The following is an 18,843-nucleotide window of genomic DNA, read 5'->3' on the forward strand; positions in this document are numbered from 1 at the left end:
CCTACCTAACCAACAGACAATTCATAGTTAAATGCCTAGGCGCCTCTTCCGTAACATTCCCAATAGAATCCGGCATACCCCAAGGTAGTGTCCTCGGACCCCTACTGTTCTCCATCTACACTGCCGACTTACCTATATCAAACGAGGTAACAATAGCAACATTTGCCGACGATACAGCACTATTAGCTACCCACGCAGACCCGACAATTGCCTCATCCACTCTCCAGCGAAGTCTCGACACCATGGAAAAGTGGTTCCAAAAATGGGGCTTCAAAATAAACGAAAAAAAATCCTCTCATGTAACCTTCACGCTCCGAAAACAAACCTGCCCCCAGGTCACCATTAACAACACAATAATCCCAAGCAAGGACTCCGTAAAATACCTGGGCATGACCCTGGACAGGAGGCTAACTTGGAAAAAACATATCTCAGAGAAATCAAAGCAATTAAAGGAAAAACTAAGAAAATTCTATTGGCTCACGGGCCGACGCTCCAAACTAAACATACAGAACAAAATAACCCTCTACAAGGCCGTAATAAAACCTGTCTGGACCTACGGAATCCAACTATGGGGAACAGCAAGTAATTCCAACATTGAAATACTCCAACGCTTCCAATCGAAAACGCTGAGATCCCTATTAAATGCACCCTGGTATGTTACCAACGAAACAATCCACCGCGACCTCAAGATACCTACAGTCAAAGATGAAATACACAAGTTCAGAAGCAGATATAACACAAGAGTCAACAACCACCACAACCCACTAGTCACCCAACTACTGGACACGACGGACCAGATCCGCAGACTAAAAAGAAAATACCCTCTAGATTAAATCCTTAGTTTCTACTAGAACCAACAATATAAAACTATTATAATCCATGTCATTGTATGACGCCAAACTAAGTTACTGAAAATTCTCAACGAGAATTGATTGTAAATATTCTAATAAATAAAAAAAAAAAAACTTTTTAAAACACGAGAACGTAAACAGATATTGCATGATCCTAAACGATCCAGCGTGTAAATGTCGGTAAGGCTTTTGCAGACAGAGGACAATTAATATGCTTTCAATTAATATAATTGATTAGCACGCTGGGATAAACACAATAGTAGAAATAATACAGAAATACTTTTTGTAGCCACTGTAAGTAGCTGTTGGATACAGTATTGTTCAAAAGTAGACAGACGCTCGATTACTTTTGGCAAAATGTACTTTACTCGCAAGATTATGCGTAAATGGACTGCAAAATTTCATAACAGTTAAACGTAAAACGGACAATAGCCTACGTTTTGTAAAATGGTTTATCGAAATTAGGAGATAAAGAATTTCAGATAAGTAAGAGTGTAAAAAAGAAGAGAAAGATGGTTTTAATATTAATTTTAAAAATATTAAAAGGGACATTTCTGATTTTCTTATCCGTTGATAAATTGTTGTTTGAATAATTGCTTCTTGGAATAAAAAATATTTCTTTCCATTTTATTTGCGTTTTACACGACGAGATGAATGGCAACGAACGAGATGCAAAATGAGAGATGCTTAGCATCGAAGCATTACGCGTGGGCGATAGATTAGTATGACTCTTCAGAAAGAAATTACATTACGCTTAACCACGATCGTTATTCTTTCCTGGAATGGTTTTATTTCCTCTTAACAAGGCGATGTCGTCTCACGTTTTCTACGAAAAACAAAAAATTCCATTCTTTGCCTTAGTTTTCATTATATGCTATCGCACGATAAATCATATCCCTTTGTTCACGGATGTGGAAATTTAATTAAAACCGATTCCTAGAAACGAATATGCGTTTTCCATTGGAACAAAACCCTATATCCCGTTAGAACCTTCCAGGAATTCAAGAACTTTGTAATTTTCCGTTTGACGATGTCGGATCTACATTCAACCTAAGCTCTCTCGATTTCTACGAAAATGATAACACGCAGATTTCCAGGATGCTGTTGAAAGAACAGAATGCACGAGTATAAACTGAATGCTTTCATTTAGGCAGTGTAATTACGTTAATTGGTTACAGCTGTAAACGCGCTGGTATAAACTATATAGTTTAAGCGATTTAGTAGATACCTGATCTCGCGTTTCCCTGTTTCCAGCGAAATTTTAGTATTATAAACGGAATGCGGATGTTTGTGCGTTTGAGAGAAATGTGGGTGTGTATAAACGTCCAGGTTGTACACTCTTGTTCACGAGTATCGAAAAATATGCCGATCGTTAAAATTGTTCGCTTCCTGCAAAATAATCAAAATAATTGGAAACCAATCGGAGGATACTTAAAAATTAAAGTAAAATAAAAAGAAAATTAAGGTATAATTAGTAAAAGAATATTGTACAGAGATCGTACGAAGGAATTTAAATAAAAGTTGTGTACAATTTTCTAATGTTATGTGTCCACGAGAAAATTCCCATTCTATTGGGTTTTCCCAAAAATTTCTTTCGTTTTATAAGGAAGTGACAGATGCACATCATTTTTTGTTTTACATTATGATCCATTTTGTTCTATTAGTAGAAAACGGATCATACAAAATTCAATAAAATAATGTAAAAGAAAAAATGTTGTGCATCTATTATTTTCTTATAAAACAGACAGAGACTTTTGGAACAACCTAATATGTCTCTCATTGACATCCTTGGGAATTAAGTAGAGGATAATGGAAAAATGGAAATCGATAAAAAGTATTTATTATTAAATCGAGAGTTTTAATGAGTTTTTTTTTTAGAAAAGTTTGTTACTTTATACAATTTATTGGTAGTGTATTGCTATAACAATTTTTCTAAAATTTACAATTTAAATTACATTGGTTCGTTGAACGATCGAGTAATAACTTAGCAGTGTTTTAAATCTCATTCTCGTAGATTTGATTGTATTTGTAATTATTATAATTATGAGCATCGTATTCTTAAGAACATCCCCTTTTTACATTATCAATTGTTCTTTGATTTATCGACATCATTAGAACGAGAACATCATTATTATTTCCTTATTTCTGAGCTTCGTATTATCGATATCGTCGTAATTTTATTGATTTATTAATCAATATTCATCGTAATATTATTATGAAACACATAAGGAATGAAACTCCATGTACACATTTATAAAATGAAAACAGCATTTTCATTGGTAATGCGATAAATCTTATGTATCGTGTTGTTGTGTAATATTACAGTGTATGTTACAATGTACGTATAAACGCGTTAATAGAACCAATTATTCTCATCGGCGACTAAAATGATTCACGATCGTGTGTTACTTCGTCTGCAATGTCAGGACGGATACATGATAATTGTTAATGTAATTTGTAATACTAAAGCTAGAAACAGATCGATCCCTCTTATCGTCAGATCGTTCGCAGCACCGGTACCGATATTGCAAAACGATTTCTCGCAGCAAGTGGTGCAAGCGGAGAGTTTTGTTCGTTCACCGACCACTATACATCCGGAGTCGCATTTGTTAGTACACTTTCTCTCCACCGACCAAGTTTGTGGACTAGACGTTGAATCTTCGGTGCTGGTAGTGTAAGAAAATCGCTTTACCTGAAGAGAAAGAAGCAAACGTGAAAGGAATATTTGCAGATTTTAAACTTTCACGATGTTCGTTATATGACATGTCCTAGCGGATCGCAAGAGACACTCGTACGCTAAAATATAGTATTTCTTTTAATTTTGTCCGAGTACGAGCTCATTTTGGGCGGCATTAAACCACGAACTTGATAGTATCGAGCGAAAAGAGAAAAAAGAAGACTGAAAAGAAAAGATGAGAAAGAATTCTACATGTACGTAGAATGATTCTTGATACTAAAATTAAATTAATATTTGCAACAATTCCTTGTTTCACTCTGTATGACATTTCACATTGGAACTTGTAACGAACACGAGTGAGTGTGAACGTAACATATTTTTAGTCAAGGGAATATCAATTTTCCAGAATATCTCGCATCATTTCCAGAGAATACGGTTCGTTCATTGTTAATTCGGTCGGTTAATATCGATTACGGATTTCGTAAAATTTTTGCCGTGTATGTGCAAACTGTACAATTATATCATATCCAATATCATTGTTGATTACCAATAAATAAGAAGAACAAATAAAAAATTGCATTTGCATATTCCCTCTAATGTGTACACCATGTACATATGTTCCTATAAAGCGGATTCAATTTCAATAAAGTACGTAATTATTATGAAACTGAATTGATCGACTATATTGAACATTTCCAAACACTAAAATCGCGTTATGAACGAAATGAAACTGTGGCTCTATCTTGAACAGCTTTCTCTCGCTCTCTTGTTGACGATAACTAATATCGCTTTTAGCTAGCTGTTTGCTATATTCTGTTTGCTTTAAAAGCACGCGATCAAAGCAAAATATCAAACATCTGCTGAAACACGTGCGTGACCTGTGTATAATCAACAAGCGTTTGAATCGCTGTTATCATTTGTCATTACCATACAGGTCCTTTTATCACCAGTGCACTTGTGCCCGAAAGTGGTGAAGTTTCCGGTCAGATTGGCGCATCTCTCTCCATCTTCCATTGTATCACACTGATGACACCATAAATCGTTTGCTCGTTCCGACGCTGCGTGAGTTCGATGTTCCGTAGTTAACAGTTGGCCTGATCATCGGACACAATCAACCGACAAATGCGTATTAATTAATAGAAATCGTGATTTATCCTAGATTTCTAAAGATTATTAAAATCGACGTAGGAATCGGACGTAAGACGTTGGGCAAATCGTTGTCTACTTTTTAATGCTTCGCATCTTTCTCTCTTTTATTTCTTAGAAATTACTTCCTTCTACTTCTTCCTTTCTTTCATTTTTCAAACAAATGTGTCGTGCTTTCATTAACGTCAGATTTTTGTACATTTTTGTACAAATAAATAGATATTAGTCTTGACATTTACAGACACATCGGCGATATGCGTAAGATGAAATTTCGTCGCGTTCGTTGACAAGATTGCTAGGAAGATTGCGGAAAGGGATATCATCGAGGAAATCGTCTAATAAGGTGAAACATCGGTTTAGGTTTCTTATTTAGAACGGAATTCTTCGGATGTTTAGCTTTTCCGTCGAATAGCGTCTCTAACGATATTTCGCCAAATTTTCCTGCTGTTCTTGCGATACGTCCGACGGTAAGACTTGGCAAGCAAAATATCGTAAACGTATCCGGAAATTACGAAAAATTTATTTCGATTTATTTCAATTAAACGTATTCCGAGAGCAGCAAACGTATTCCTTATCCATTGGCAGGTAATCAACGAAATCATACACGGGTACTTAAAAATACCTACAGTTATGAAAGATATTTCCAAGTTCGGAAAAACGCTTCCACGCAAGTTTGATCAATCGTACCAATCCTCTAGAGTTTCAGCTTCTTAACAGATTCGATCATCTCCGAAGACTAAACAGACGGTATACGACTACGTTTGCATCTACACGACAATTGGATCTACGCAAGACTGCAGATTCGATATCCACGAAATATTCTATGTATATTTCATGAAGTTAAAAATTATACTGTTTTATTTCACATCTGGTTCCAATAGAATAAGATGGATTAAACGTAATTCAATAAAATAATTTAAAACAAAAAATGTTGTGCGTCTATTATTTCCTTATAAGATAAAAGACACTTTTGGGACGGTCTAATGTTAAAAATTCTCTGTGAAAGTTGATTGTAATATTCTTCTTATCTAAAGAAAAAGAGAAAATAGAAATAGATGTATTCAGTATGAATTATTTATTTTATACATAGGAAACATAGGCAAGACGGTAAATGAAAAAGGTAGCCTCGAAATGAGAATTCATCGCGAAGCTTATCACGGAAGAAAAGTCAATTAAATGCACCGTGGACGATGATCGTTGTTTACACGATTCGTAACACAAATGGCTAACACCTACGAGTGAAGGCTTCAACAGGTGCACTTTCCTCTATATGCAGTTTATATGTAGAGGAAGATCTTCGCTATAAATAGACGAAACATCGTTCCTTCAGACATCTAGTGAAAACTCCCTCAACGAAACACGCTCCTAAAACGCAACTTGCTCGTAAAACAAATAGGGCCATGTAACTGAAAGGAACCTCGAGAAAGAAAGAGAAAAATGGGAAGAAACAGAAACTTCCATTTTCCATTACAGAAACGCTCTTTGTTGAAAGAAAAATTCCTCAAATTAAAAATTCTCAAAGACGAAATACCGCCATTGTCTATCCTGGCAAATTATCTTCCGTCTTAACCAGTTACCTACTCTTGACGAGTATACTCGTCACGCGTAAAAAGCAGTTTTTGCTGTTTAAACTGCAATTTCAGCGAAAACTAAAATATATTCGTAAATTTGAAGACGTTTCGACCATTTGGAAGCCAGGACCAGGTAAAACGAACAAATGAAAAGATATAAATAATTATTATGAAAAAACTATAATACAGCGTGAACAAAGTAGTTGTTCTGTCCTTTCTAACGCATTTTAGTCGCATTAGTCGCAACGGCTAACTGGTCAATACATTGTCGAGTCGATCAACTTTGGTATTCCGATCGTATCGACGTGAAAATCGGCGTGACGAATAAGGCGCAAGAATCGTTTTCTTCTCTCGCAAATACCGAAGATGGACAACGCGTATCGGCGAATTTTTAATTTCAGAAAAATGTAATTTGATTCGTGGCGAAACGTGTGAGAAACGCGTCGAATTAAAGAGGCGAAGGTTTAAGCAGCCCGACAAAGCGAGTGAAATGCGAGGCTTACCATTGATGCTTACGACCATGGAGATAGACACGACGATCAGGAAGTACGTGACAGGGTACATGTATCGGCCATGTTGATAACGTCTAGCGCGTCACATTCGAAAATAAATTCGGCTGATGTCATTGGCGCATTGATCGCATGCTGGTGTATGGCGGCGAGCGCGTTGCGACGCAAAACGAGCGGATTTGGGTACAATAGGCAGCCATATTGAGAATAGCCGGAGTCTGCGCTGGATGGGTACAGCTGCTCCAGAAACCTTGAAGCCCAAGGAAAATCAATATCCATGGCAGCCGGAAGGTCCTGTTCGTTCAGCGGGAACGTTTGACGTCAAAGTTTCTGCGCATTCGCATCACACCCAGAAAAAAGAAAATTCACTGTCACTGAATCAATGATTTGTCGACACCGCAACTAAAATTCAACTTACAATGCCTCGAAAGCTAAAATAGTCCGACACTCGCCGTAAAAATATCTTTCGTTTCGTACGTTCATTCGAACGAAATAACTCGTCTGCAACTGTGGACCGAACCATTTGAATTTTGCTCGACGAGTTAGAGGAAATCTTCGAAATGTGTTATTTAAATCTTCGTTACAGGTCCAGCTAGAAAAGTTGTAAAAAGCTACCTTTACTTTCTTCTTCGCTATTCCGACTAATTGTACTTCTTTCAACATTTCTTTACACGTCACCTATTGTTAATCTTTCCAATTCTTCTAACTCGTAAAAAAAAAAAAAGAAAAAAAAAAGAAAAAAGGAAAGAAACAAATTGTTTGACTCAATTTTTGAAAAGTTATTCTGTTTTAAAGAACGCACCAACGCCTCCTATAGCCCGTTACACGAGACTTCGGGATTTTGTTCGTTTTGTAACGAAACACGACTATCCCGATCACATTGGTAGAACTTGAAATCATCCTGAAAGTGCAAATGTAAAAGGCAGAAAATAGTTGTGGCGAATATTTGGGGGGAAAAATAGTACATAGTATAGATAGGTATTTTGAGCGTACAATAAATATCAAAAATTATTCCATTGAATATCAAGACGTATCGGTACAACAGATAATTGACTGTTTAATTAATTTCGTGAAATTAATTTCCTCCACGAGATACACCATAAAGAGCTATCTTCAACATGTTATAGACGCGAAATACTGTCCCATTGAACATTGAGATGCATCGATGTGATGGATAATTGACTGTTTAATCACTTTTGGAATCTCTGCGAAATATACACTCGCACTAAATATCTTGTTACTTAAAATACAATATAATATGTAATATGCGATATGTAATATAATATGTAACATACACGTACACACGCGATATATTTATAAAGAAGCACGTATCAGAGTTGGAATAATTTCGTGAGCAACAGTAGACGGTAAATGTAATTTGCAAACGACCTCTTTATCAAATATCGATAAACGCGATCGATATGGAAGGGATCAGTCCTTATGCTGGCCAAATATTCCGTCATCATTCAAACATCCATCGAAACTAATCCCAGTACATACCATTCGAATAATCGAGTAACTTCGTTATCGCGTATGATACAGTGCAATTACTTGATTGCAATGATATCTCAACGATTATTAACAGATACCAAGATGTCTCGACAGTTGCAAAAATCTTTTATAAATAAATTACACGTGGCTCGCGAAGCTGTTTCAACGTTGCTGGAAACTTTTTGCGTATATGATATACGAAGCATTTCGAAATGATCATTGCAGCACTGTAGCGAGACACGCCTAACTTGATCGTATCGGTGAAATTTCAAACGGATTTGGAAGTGTGCATAGAAGTTATATTTACCAGGGACACGTACTTTCCAAAAATCATCAAACTATTCGAACAGTCAATTATTATTTAGTATGTTAATAAGCCACGATGTACAATACCCTTAAAAAGTTAGAAAGAATAAATTTTCGGAAAATGGAACAATTTGACTTTCAAATGGCTTGTATGTGATGTAATCATCTGTTTGATGAACTTTTAATTGCTATCGTAGATAGGATCGTAAAATACTACGAATGTTACAGACATTGTCGTGATTTTCCTATAAAGTAACACACGGCGCGTAGTCCGTTTGATGTTCGATTTGCTTGGCTCTTGTAATCCAATTTCAATAAAATTGTACAAAATGCACGTGATACGAAAGAAAATATAAAATATACAAAATACTCTTTACTTCTCTTTTTTTTTTCAATCATATTCTCAAAAATATGAATTTGCATCAAAATCTACAGTCCAATTAGAATATTAGAAAGAATATTCAGACAGACGATGTATATAAAGGAGATACAAATTACGACGATGAGAGAACTCGCAAGATATTTGTATCTGTGAAATTGCAACTGTTGCGTCGATAAATATCTACGCCGATTAAATATTTGATACACTTCGGATTCTCATCGGAAAACCAGTAATAACATATTTCTATTTCGTAATATATTTCTGATGTACAGAGGATGCTCTCAAAAAAATATACACCCACTTTAATTAAATGGTATCGTGAAATTGCTGCATCGTATTATTACAATTTTTATACAAATCTTCCTTTCCTTCAATTTTGTGTACATTTCGGATGTATTCCTTTCTTTTAATCCTATTAATGGATCGATAGATTTAATTTTATAAAATTGATTTTTTGAATATTTATACATTCCATATCTTTTTAAGCACCACGTCACACGATTCTTTCGGTAGAAATAACTGCGTAAATTTAATAACTGCGTAAAATTACATTTTCTCTGTACCTGGGAGCTTTTGCGCGGTGAATTTTATACGATCGAAGCCCCTTTTTCGAATGGCATGGGTGCTTCGGCATGGGAAAGTGCCTCTCCATTATCGTTTTAGCTGGCTGTTTCCATTTGTATAAAATCGTCGTTATTATCGTCTTTATCACAACGAAACCATCCCATTACATTAGTGTATTTAAGGTTTCCCCACAGTTACCCCATCATTCGAGCAATCCACGTGCTTTACATAATTCTCAATATCACGTTTCCATTTTCTAACATCTGTGACTGTAGCTTTTCCAACGTCACGTACTCTTGATGAATTCTATCGCCGATTCTTACACCACCTCCCACCTTTTTAATTAAATTCTATTTTCTTTCTGTACGACTGGAACGTTGTTAGTTTCATACCAAATTCTTATTTATCGGAATTCTATTCTATCGAACAGAGAAAAGAATGTGTAGATTTTTTAAAAAGAAACTTATCCGTCACTGAGAAATGTTAGGTTCGACTGATAAAACGTACAGACACCAGAGTATTCGTGGGAGCAGTCGAACATCAACGATCTCGGCATATTCCACCTCAAACGCGATTCCGTAAAATTCAAACTAATCGTCCAGCGAGCTGTTCCATGTTTTCCAAACTGAACAGATCGTGAGCATCGGCCAGCGATATGGGAAATGAAGATAATTTCCAATTGTTCGTAACATCTGACGATCATTCGACTTAAAACATAGTTCTCGCGGTCGCGGCAAACAAGTTACGCAGGCAATTTGTCAGCTGTCGAACGAGAGAGCTGGCTGGTTGTACTGCGTTGAAGCAGAGCGATGCGAAGAACGGGAGAGACGCGAAAGGGAAGCGTTCACCGAGAATACGTCCGTTTTGTCTTTCTCGTTAGACGGTGGAAATGAATTGGCGATTTCACCATGAATACTACAAAGGAAGTTAACGCTGTAACTGGCGCGAGTTTCGCGTGAAACGTAGCCTTTGACGAGGTGAAAGCCGGTTTGTTTCCGCGTCTCGCCGAACAAATCCGATAACCAAAATTGTCTGACGAAATTGTTTTACACGAGCCGTGTTCTCGGTAACGCTAGCGGCTATTTAATCAAAATTGTCGGCCGCGTTTCTCGTTGGCCGTTCGATCGACCAACGTGTAATTAAAATGATACTCTTAATAGATCCTCATGGACAAAGATAGCGAGGCTGGCAGTTGGCGAAGCGAGCTAAGCAAATAGCGAATTATATCGCGTGTTATAACTGGATCGTGGAAGTTTGCGCATATTTTTACACTGATAAATTAACCCTGCTGCTGATCCTCTTGTCGTAAGACAACATAGGAAAATATATAAGTAAATAGTATCGCGAATAATTACGAATAATTGCATTCATTTTCGTTAAAGGTAAATTATATTGTATTTACGTGCCAAGGATAGAACTGAAATTGCCGCTAATATTGATTTATTCTTGTTAAATTGCAATGTCAGAATAAAAAAGTTTAGTAGTTAGCGGTTGCGACCTCTTTGAAAAGCGTGTACCTAAAAGTGTGTCGCGAACAGTAAGCGATGGCGAGTATACTCGTCGAACACGGAGTACGGGTGGCTGTTATAATATAGAATTAAGTTGTTACGAAACGACTGTTTTATTTTTCAATTTAGTACTGACGGGGCTCGTCGTAACGTAAAATACTGCCATCTCTTCGTGACGAGTATACTCGTGGAAAACAGCCAATTGGTTAAACCAGGACCAGATCACGATACCGTTTAAAGATGAAATTTGTAGAATGGTTAGAGTTAGAGAATATCGGAACTTTGTATTATTATAACGTTTACCATCGCTGCGCTCTCGATATTAACCCTTAACTGCTGCTCTGGGACTCCCAGACGATATAAACATCCGCGTAACTTCGCTCTCGAGCAACGCGTGATGTCAAGTAATTTTCAATTAAGTCGCCCCTTATGACTATAACTTATAACTTCTGATCTTTGTTCCGTATAGGAGTAATTGAGAACGTACAACTTTCCTTTCGCTTTGTTTCGTCTTGTCCATTATGGATGAAAATGCGATTATAGTTACGAAACGAATCATTCTTCGTTGATCGCGATACAATGGAAATGTTTACAGCGAACGTTCCCGAGTGCTTCGAATAAAGAAAGAACGATGCAATACGATACTCTTTGACTTATAAATAACTTTCCTTTGAGACCAATCGGTGGATCAATTTTCTGGCTCCGCAGACGCAATGTTACACGTAATCCTAGGAATCGTGAAGTTTTCAGTCTTTTCTAATATTATTTTTCAACTTGAAATTCAATCTATTGGACGTAGGAATATTTTTACTGTAAACTATTAGAAAAATGTCCATCGTATAATCGACGAGCATCGCGAGAGTAATATCCAGGCTTTAAATTCTAAAGGCTCGTTACCGTACAACTGTAGTAGGCAACGTCGTTGCTCTAAACACGTACGTAATTTTGTTCACATTGTATAACCGATAACTATTTTCTTTTTATTATTTCTTTTTATTCGAATGTCCTTCAGCTTTCGCTTTACCACCGTACATCATCCCTACGTCATGCACCGATACTATTTTTCTTTTACACTGTGACACTTACTTCTCTGCTTGACCATGAGATCCTGATCATCATGCAAATGGTCTAAGACTGTTGTCGTAATACTCTACGGAATAACTAAAATTGTTGTATCGTTCTAACACGTTATAGATTTTATTAAAGAGGAACGTTTACTCGATAGAAGACTCAGATTCAGGAAATAAGACACCGGTTTTCCCTGACGCCACTTTACGATATAAATAATTAAACTTTTTCTCCCTCGTATATGGAAAGCTTAAAATACTTTTCCTGTATTATCTATGCCAAATCTCCTGTCAATTTCGTTACTAAAATAAATGTTACAGTTATCAGCAATAATCGCTTGCACTCGACTATACGTTTCTTTAATTAAAAATTTATCAAAGCGAAGTCTTCGATTCTTTAAATTCTGCAAAATTTGATGAAACGCGCAATGACTCGAAACTTCCGACGAGTAATGTACGCGAAAGACTCTGTATACTCGTTAGGTCGTTCCTCAAACGAGAAACAGATCAAACTGTTCGCGTTCGAGTCAAAAGTAAAGGGAAAAGATTAAATTTCCTAACTTTCCGTCGATAGGATCTTCATCGATGTTTATGACAGTTGACTTCTCTTAATTAGCGAAGCTTCAAGCTTTCGATATTTCCAAGTTTCAATAATTCTCATTCTCCGTTCGCCTTTCAATGACCGTTATTAGCGTGAGCGTGTGTCAATAATCAAAGCGAACGATGCTCTTTTGAACCTTCCTTTCCTCTTCCATTCGTCTTCCTTTTCAGAACGGAATAATGGCTAGATCTACTTTACTCGTTGCGCTGATTTAACGAGTGCGTGTTTATTCTCTCTTTATTCTTCGTCTGCTTCTGCCCTCGCATCTGTTGAACATCGATTCGATTGCTGAACTCGACTGTGTGATTCTCCTATCAGGAACGACATTTGCGTCGGAATATACATGTTACGGTCGTTCTTTAAAATTCTTCTAAATTAAAAGTTCCTTAAAACTCTCCTAGCTGCAAAGTTCTTCTCCTGAAAGAGTCGCGGTAAACGTGGATATCTGACGTTACGCGTTCGTTAACGAGCTTCTCTTATGTCAAATATTACAAAGCAACGATTTACCCAAAATATAGAAATATCTTCCGAAATAGCGGACTCATCGTTAGATTATTAGATCGCGGATGTTCGTGCATTTGTGGGAATTTTAAAAATGCAAAAGTCCATGAAACGTTTAGGAAACGTAGAGGATGAAATAAATCTTATCTATATATATCTTGAATATGTTTGTGTATGAATATCTTATGATTTGTGTGTATGAATATCTATATCTTTGTGTATGAATATGAATATCTTTGTGTATTTGCTACGATATAATTATTAAAAAGAAGAAGAAACTTTCAATCATGAGAAAGATGGAATATAATGAAATATATTCAGACATTGAATAAAAATTTTTATTTTCATTTCGGAAGATGGAACGAACACGAAATATGCAGCAAATTTTGCGAATGTTTCAAAATGAAGGAACTGCGCAAATATAAATATTTGCAAGTTAATTGCACTTAATATGGAACACCTGACTTTAAAAGCTTCCCAAAAACAGAAACATGCTTTTCTTTTCAATTGCCTTCGAGAAATTAATAAGTCCTTTCTGTGTCGCTTTATAAATTCTTTTAACATCGATATTACGTTTTTTCCTAATATTAAATTCTAACAATTTCTTACAATTTTTCAGCTGAAAGTTGTATTAAAATAATTTTGGCAACTGCTGAAAATTGTTGAAATTGTTGCACCAAGAGCGTAATTTCTGGGAAAAAAGGGTCGATGAGAACTCAAATCCTTCCGGGACTGTTTTACTCGCTCTATTAAACAAACATGTTTAATGATAAATCATGCAAAAAGTAATATTTTTTACGTTCATTATTTAACACGACTCTCAGAAAAATTTTATAGGCTGTCAAACGTAACAATCAACTGCATTCGATCAACGCATGCTTTCATTTTTAAGGAAATGTTTCATTTATTATTTGCGTTATTACTTTAATAAACGTTTGCTATACCGTTAACGTTCATATCTATAAACCAACGTTTACTTACAGCTTTACCCTTACATAACGTCAATCTTCGAAAGAATTACGGATTTTTATTATACAATATATTAATCTTAGTTATTATAACGTTAAGTTATTAGCAAAATTACAAGATTGAAGTTACCAGAAGAAAAAAAGCGAGGTGTTCGTTTCCTCTTTTACAAATATAGAAGAGGAAGGTTGCTTAAGAATGATTAAAACGTAAAATGAAATTCTAATTAAATAAACGCCGTATTACCATTTTTCTACTATAGTTTCGAGTAAATTCCGCGCACTAATCGTATTTCTCTACGGCACAATAATAACATTCTGTTAATCAGCCTTTGAAATGTCACCGCAAATGTTCCATGTGCAACGTGACGTGTATTCCGTGATAATTTTCTTAAACTATATGAAGTTAACGTTTATAACATTCTATAAAGTAATAAGCAAACTAAATGAATAGCCTTCATCACGCTGTATATCCTGTTTGCATATTTAATATTAATATCAAAGCTTCCATGCAAAAAGATGTTGTATTTTGCAAGCGTATTTTATTACCGAGTGCATAATAATTCATTAACAATCCCCACGATTTATCGTCACAGTACGAAAGTACGTTCAATAATTTACATTCTGTTTTTACACAGTCTGTTGTAGCTATACTTTGTTTTCACGTATTTCAAGTAAACATATCATCGATAAATACACCAGTACAAACGCTATTATATCGATGCAAACGTTAAAACATTTTCATCATGGTGAAATGTATTTGGTACATCAATTTTAGCGAATTCAATTAATGTATGACGAATGTTAAGCATTTACTTTGATTCGTTGAGTTTTAAGAATGAAATTAATTAAAATTTCCTTCAATCAAGGTAGATGTAATTTTAACAGAAAATTCCATTAAATTTCTATAAGTATTTCTAATGGTTACTCTTATGCCTATAGATAAAAATTAAAAAGCAAACTATCCTATAAAAATTAACAGATAAGATTATTTTTTCCTGTTAATTTCTATGCCATAATTGCCTCTTCGATTCCCCATTTCTCTACGATTTATTCGTCTCGTACACAATTTTAACGTAATATTTGTAACAACAGACAGAGATACTTAGTTAGATTTAACACGATTCTTTTTTTCGCTTTTGTTAAAAAATTATTCGCAGACCGCAGCTCCTCCTTCGATAAATTTTAATTCTCATTACGTGTACGTACATAAAACGTAGCGAGTACGAAACAATCACAGAATAACGTGATCTTCGATGAGATGCGATGTTTTAATAAGTTCTGATAATAGATGCATCATTAAATATGTAATTGGAAATGGTTGTTAATCGCGAGCATTAAATAATAATGTAATTTGAAAATAAATTAAATTCGATATATTTATACCGAATATATTAAAGACGTTTTAACATCGACATATTCAACATTTACTACTATTTTCCAGGCACAATATCTTCTTGTCGTTACGTATTTGAAACCTCCATAATATCTGAACTTATTTTAGCGGACACAGCAGTATGTAATAGTTACATTAATGAATAAAAAAAAAAAAAAAAAAACAACAACAAATCGCGAGTATCTTCGTTAACTTACAAGATACGTATTATTAAATATCCAAAGAACAATTCTAAACAATTTTGCAGAAATAACATTCCAAACAAATATAATACTTATTAATTGATATATTAAATTCGTCGGATGCAATTTTTTAATCGCACATGAAACAAACGTATATTTCTCATTTCGTTGAATTGTTTTCTACATTTAAATTATTCCTGGATAGATGAGAATTATACGAAACTCTCGAAATAAGGAAATAAGCAAAATAAAAAGAAAAAAAGAAGAAAAAAGAGAAGAAACTGGTAGATTTCACTTATCGTTAAACTTATATTCTTAAACCAAGTTAAACTTAGTTCGCCATCTTCGTGATATCACGCAATTCAACAAACTGTCAGATGCAAATACAACGTTAACATAGAATTGTAACGATAAAAGTTATATTCGAAGTTATGGTAATCTCATCTGCTATGACTCATCATTGTGCAACTGTAACTTATACCATTAACAAATCTGTATTTTCAGCCACGTTTCTAACTATAATCGTACATTCCATGTACATAAGTAATGTCCACATTGAGGAACGTATAACGCTTAGTTAATAAATTCGAAACCACATCGTTCGCGTGTAGTCCACGCGAACTATATTTGAATTGTGTTAAAATGGCAATTTGTAAATTTTATACGTCATATCGAAGGGATTAAGGATATTGAAGGAGAATACATAAATATTCGAGTCGCGTACATAAGTCTTAATATTATAATAATAAATAATAAGTCATAAATAAGTCATAAATAAATCATAAATTTTCATAATCTTAGTACGTTATTGATCTACGATATAGTAAAAGTTCTATACAATAAGTAATAAGCTTTATACAATTGCTCGTGGTTGATAACTCCGCGTTAAATACAATTTATGGCAACAAAATTTTATCCTATTCTAACAGTTCGTGGAAATAAAAATCGACGGACTTATGTAACTTCCAGTTGGCGAACAAATTAACGCAAGTTTCCAACGAATGAAACGCGAATAATGGGCCAAGGAATTTCCGACGATATGAAGAATTAGGTAACGTTGTCGGAGAAGAGTGCGCGAATGTAATACAATACCTTGGAAAAGTAAAACGTTTCTTTTAATAATGTAAATGGGCTGAAAAATATTGCGGCAGAAGCGAGCAATTACTGATTCTACGTGAAAAACCGAGTGGAAAATGTGGAATAAAATTTGTAAAAATTTCAGTACACCGGTTAAATCCTCAATTTCGATCCTCGGATGAAAAAAAAATTAATTGTAATAAATCATACCAGGTGTTTTTCCTATCTTTCTTATTTTTCACGTAGAATCACACTCTGTGTTTCTATTCGATCTATTGGCCAAAATCTATAAAATACACGTGGCGATCAACGTATCGATGCATTCTGTCAATTAAAAAAAGAAGATATAGCTTAACGTAGAATAATCTTTTTTATTGCGATAGTGATGGAAATTTCATTATCGAGATTAATCGTGAGCTTGTTGAAAGTCTGATCGGCGCTATAACGAAAGAGTAGTTAGGCGAGCGGAATCACGGCGTGGAATGGAAAAGCGTGAGAAAGTAGTCTCATAATGTAATTAATGATCGAGGAATCGAAATTCTGTCGTATTTTACAGCGAGGATAAGAACTACTCAAGCGACAATCGAATGTCACTTAAGCGCTCTGGAGATGGAATCAATTAGTACTTGAGTGGCGTTAATTCTTGCGCGAAGATCAATTCTCGCAAACTATTCGAAAAATAAGGATTAAAAGGTTTTTACATAGGGAAGCGTAGGATTGAAGCTTAGGATTTAATTTTGACGCGAATAAATGAAAGTTTAAGAATCGAGATTTAATTGAAATAAAAGTAGGATCGTTAAATTAAAAAACGTGAAGAATTCTCAATTCTTGTCGCATATGAAGTATAGACACAAGTCTTTCAAATAATAAAATATTTAACCAACGTTAAATATTGAACTATAACGTGAAAGTAATATAAATGTAAATGAATATCGAACATTCTGAATTATAACACCAATTAATCGCATGCTAATTAATATTTATGAATCATAAGCGAAACACGATGGAAAATCGAAATTCGATATATATATTTCGAACCGTAAAAATAAGATCAGTAGAATGAACATGAGTTGGTGTACACTAGTTTTTTATTAAATGAAAAATAATAGATACGAATAGTAATAATAATAGGATATTTCTTAATTAACTTTTTCATTAATAGATATTACGTTTACATATATACAAATAAATATAATTTTCTACAAATAATATATATGTTATCAATTTAGGATATGAGTATAAAATTTCTCACCATGTCACAAATTTTCCCGAACGTTATTTTTCGCATTTGAACTTGCAGTTGGATACTACGACTATATTTCTTATATCTGTTTACAAGTTTAATAAAACTATTTTACGCTATGGCTTCGCTTGTTACTTACGGCTTCTTCAAACCAAGCGATTAAGAGATGGAATAAAGCTGAAATTACGTGATATAATATGCGCGTATACTTCGTGTGCCTGACATTGCGAGCATCACACTACTTACAAAGGAGATTTTACCTTGTATAAATCATACTTTTATTTTGGCAGCATAATAAATTTTATCCGATTACTTGAAAGCTGTTTGTATTCCGAGTTATTAAGCATCGTTATAACAACGAATGGTATTGATAATTCTCTAATTTATTTAAATTTCCAAATTAACATAAAGTGTTACGTAATCATTTTATAAATGTCTTAAAACGTTATGAAAATTATTTTATATCAAATCTTCCCTTAGAGAACGTGGGCAGATGAATATTAAACTTTGATGGAACGCATCTAACGATTAAATATTACATATCTATGAAATTCATCTAAATGATTAAATATCAGATATCTATGGTATTCATCAAACGATTGAATATCAAATAATATAAAATAAATATAAAATAACAGTTAGCAACATTTCGATATTATGGATTAATTGAATTAACTTTTAAATCGAAACACAAACGTGTTAACTACAACCTGCGGATTAAAGCGATTACAACTTTTTCCTTTTTTTTACTTTTTTTTTTTTTGATAGGAAAACTTCAACCAATACTTTTGTGTAAGCCTGTGAGG

The 18,843-nt window shown here is 34.6% G+C and overlaps 2 protein-coding genes across 3 annotated transcripts in view; both read right to left on the reverse strand.

Annotated features, from left to right (window-relative positions):
* LOC126927581 (A disintegrin and metalloproteinase with thrombospondin motifs 3-like) overlaps positions 1–18,843 on the reverse strand; it is a 239,304-nt gene that overhangs the window by 131,968 nt on the left and 88,493 nt on the right. The window lies entirely within an intron of this gene.
* LOC126927579 (uncharacterized) overlaps positions 3,028–18,843 on the reverse strand; it is a 113,303-nt gene continuing 97,487 nt past the window's right edge. The window contains exons 2-3 of one of the 2 annotated variants that reach the window (XM_050743641.1): positions 4,456–4,622; positions 3,028–3,543 (exon numbers count right to left, since the gene is read on the reverse strand). In XM_050743641.1, the coding sequence (XP_050599598.1) occupies positions 3,274–3,543; positions 4,456–4,622 (437 nt within the window). In that variant the 3' untranslated portion in view covers positions 3,028–3,273. The remainder of the gene's footprint in view (positions 3,544–4,455; positions 4,623–18,843) is intronic. The other variant, XM_050743642.1, reaches the window with a different exon arrangement.

The sequence above is a fragment of the Bombus affinis genome, unplaced genomic scaffold (assembly GCF_024516045.1).
Source record: "Bombus affinis isolate iyBomAffi1 unplaced genomic scaffold, iyBomAffi1.2 ctg00000160.1, whole genome shotgun sequence".
NCBI lineage: Eukaryota > Metazoa > Arthropoda > Insecta > Hymenoptera > Apidae > Bombus > Bombus affinis.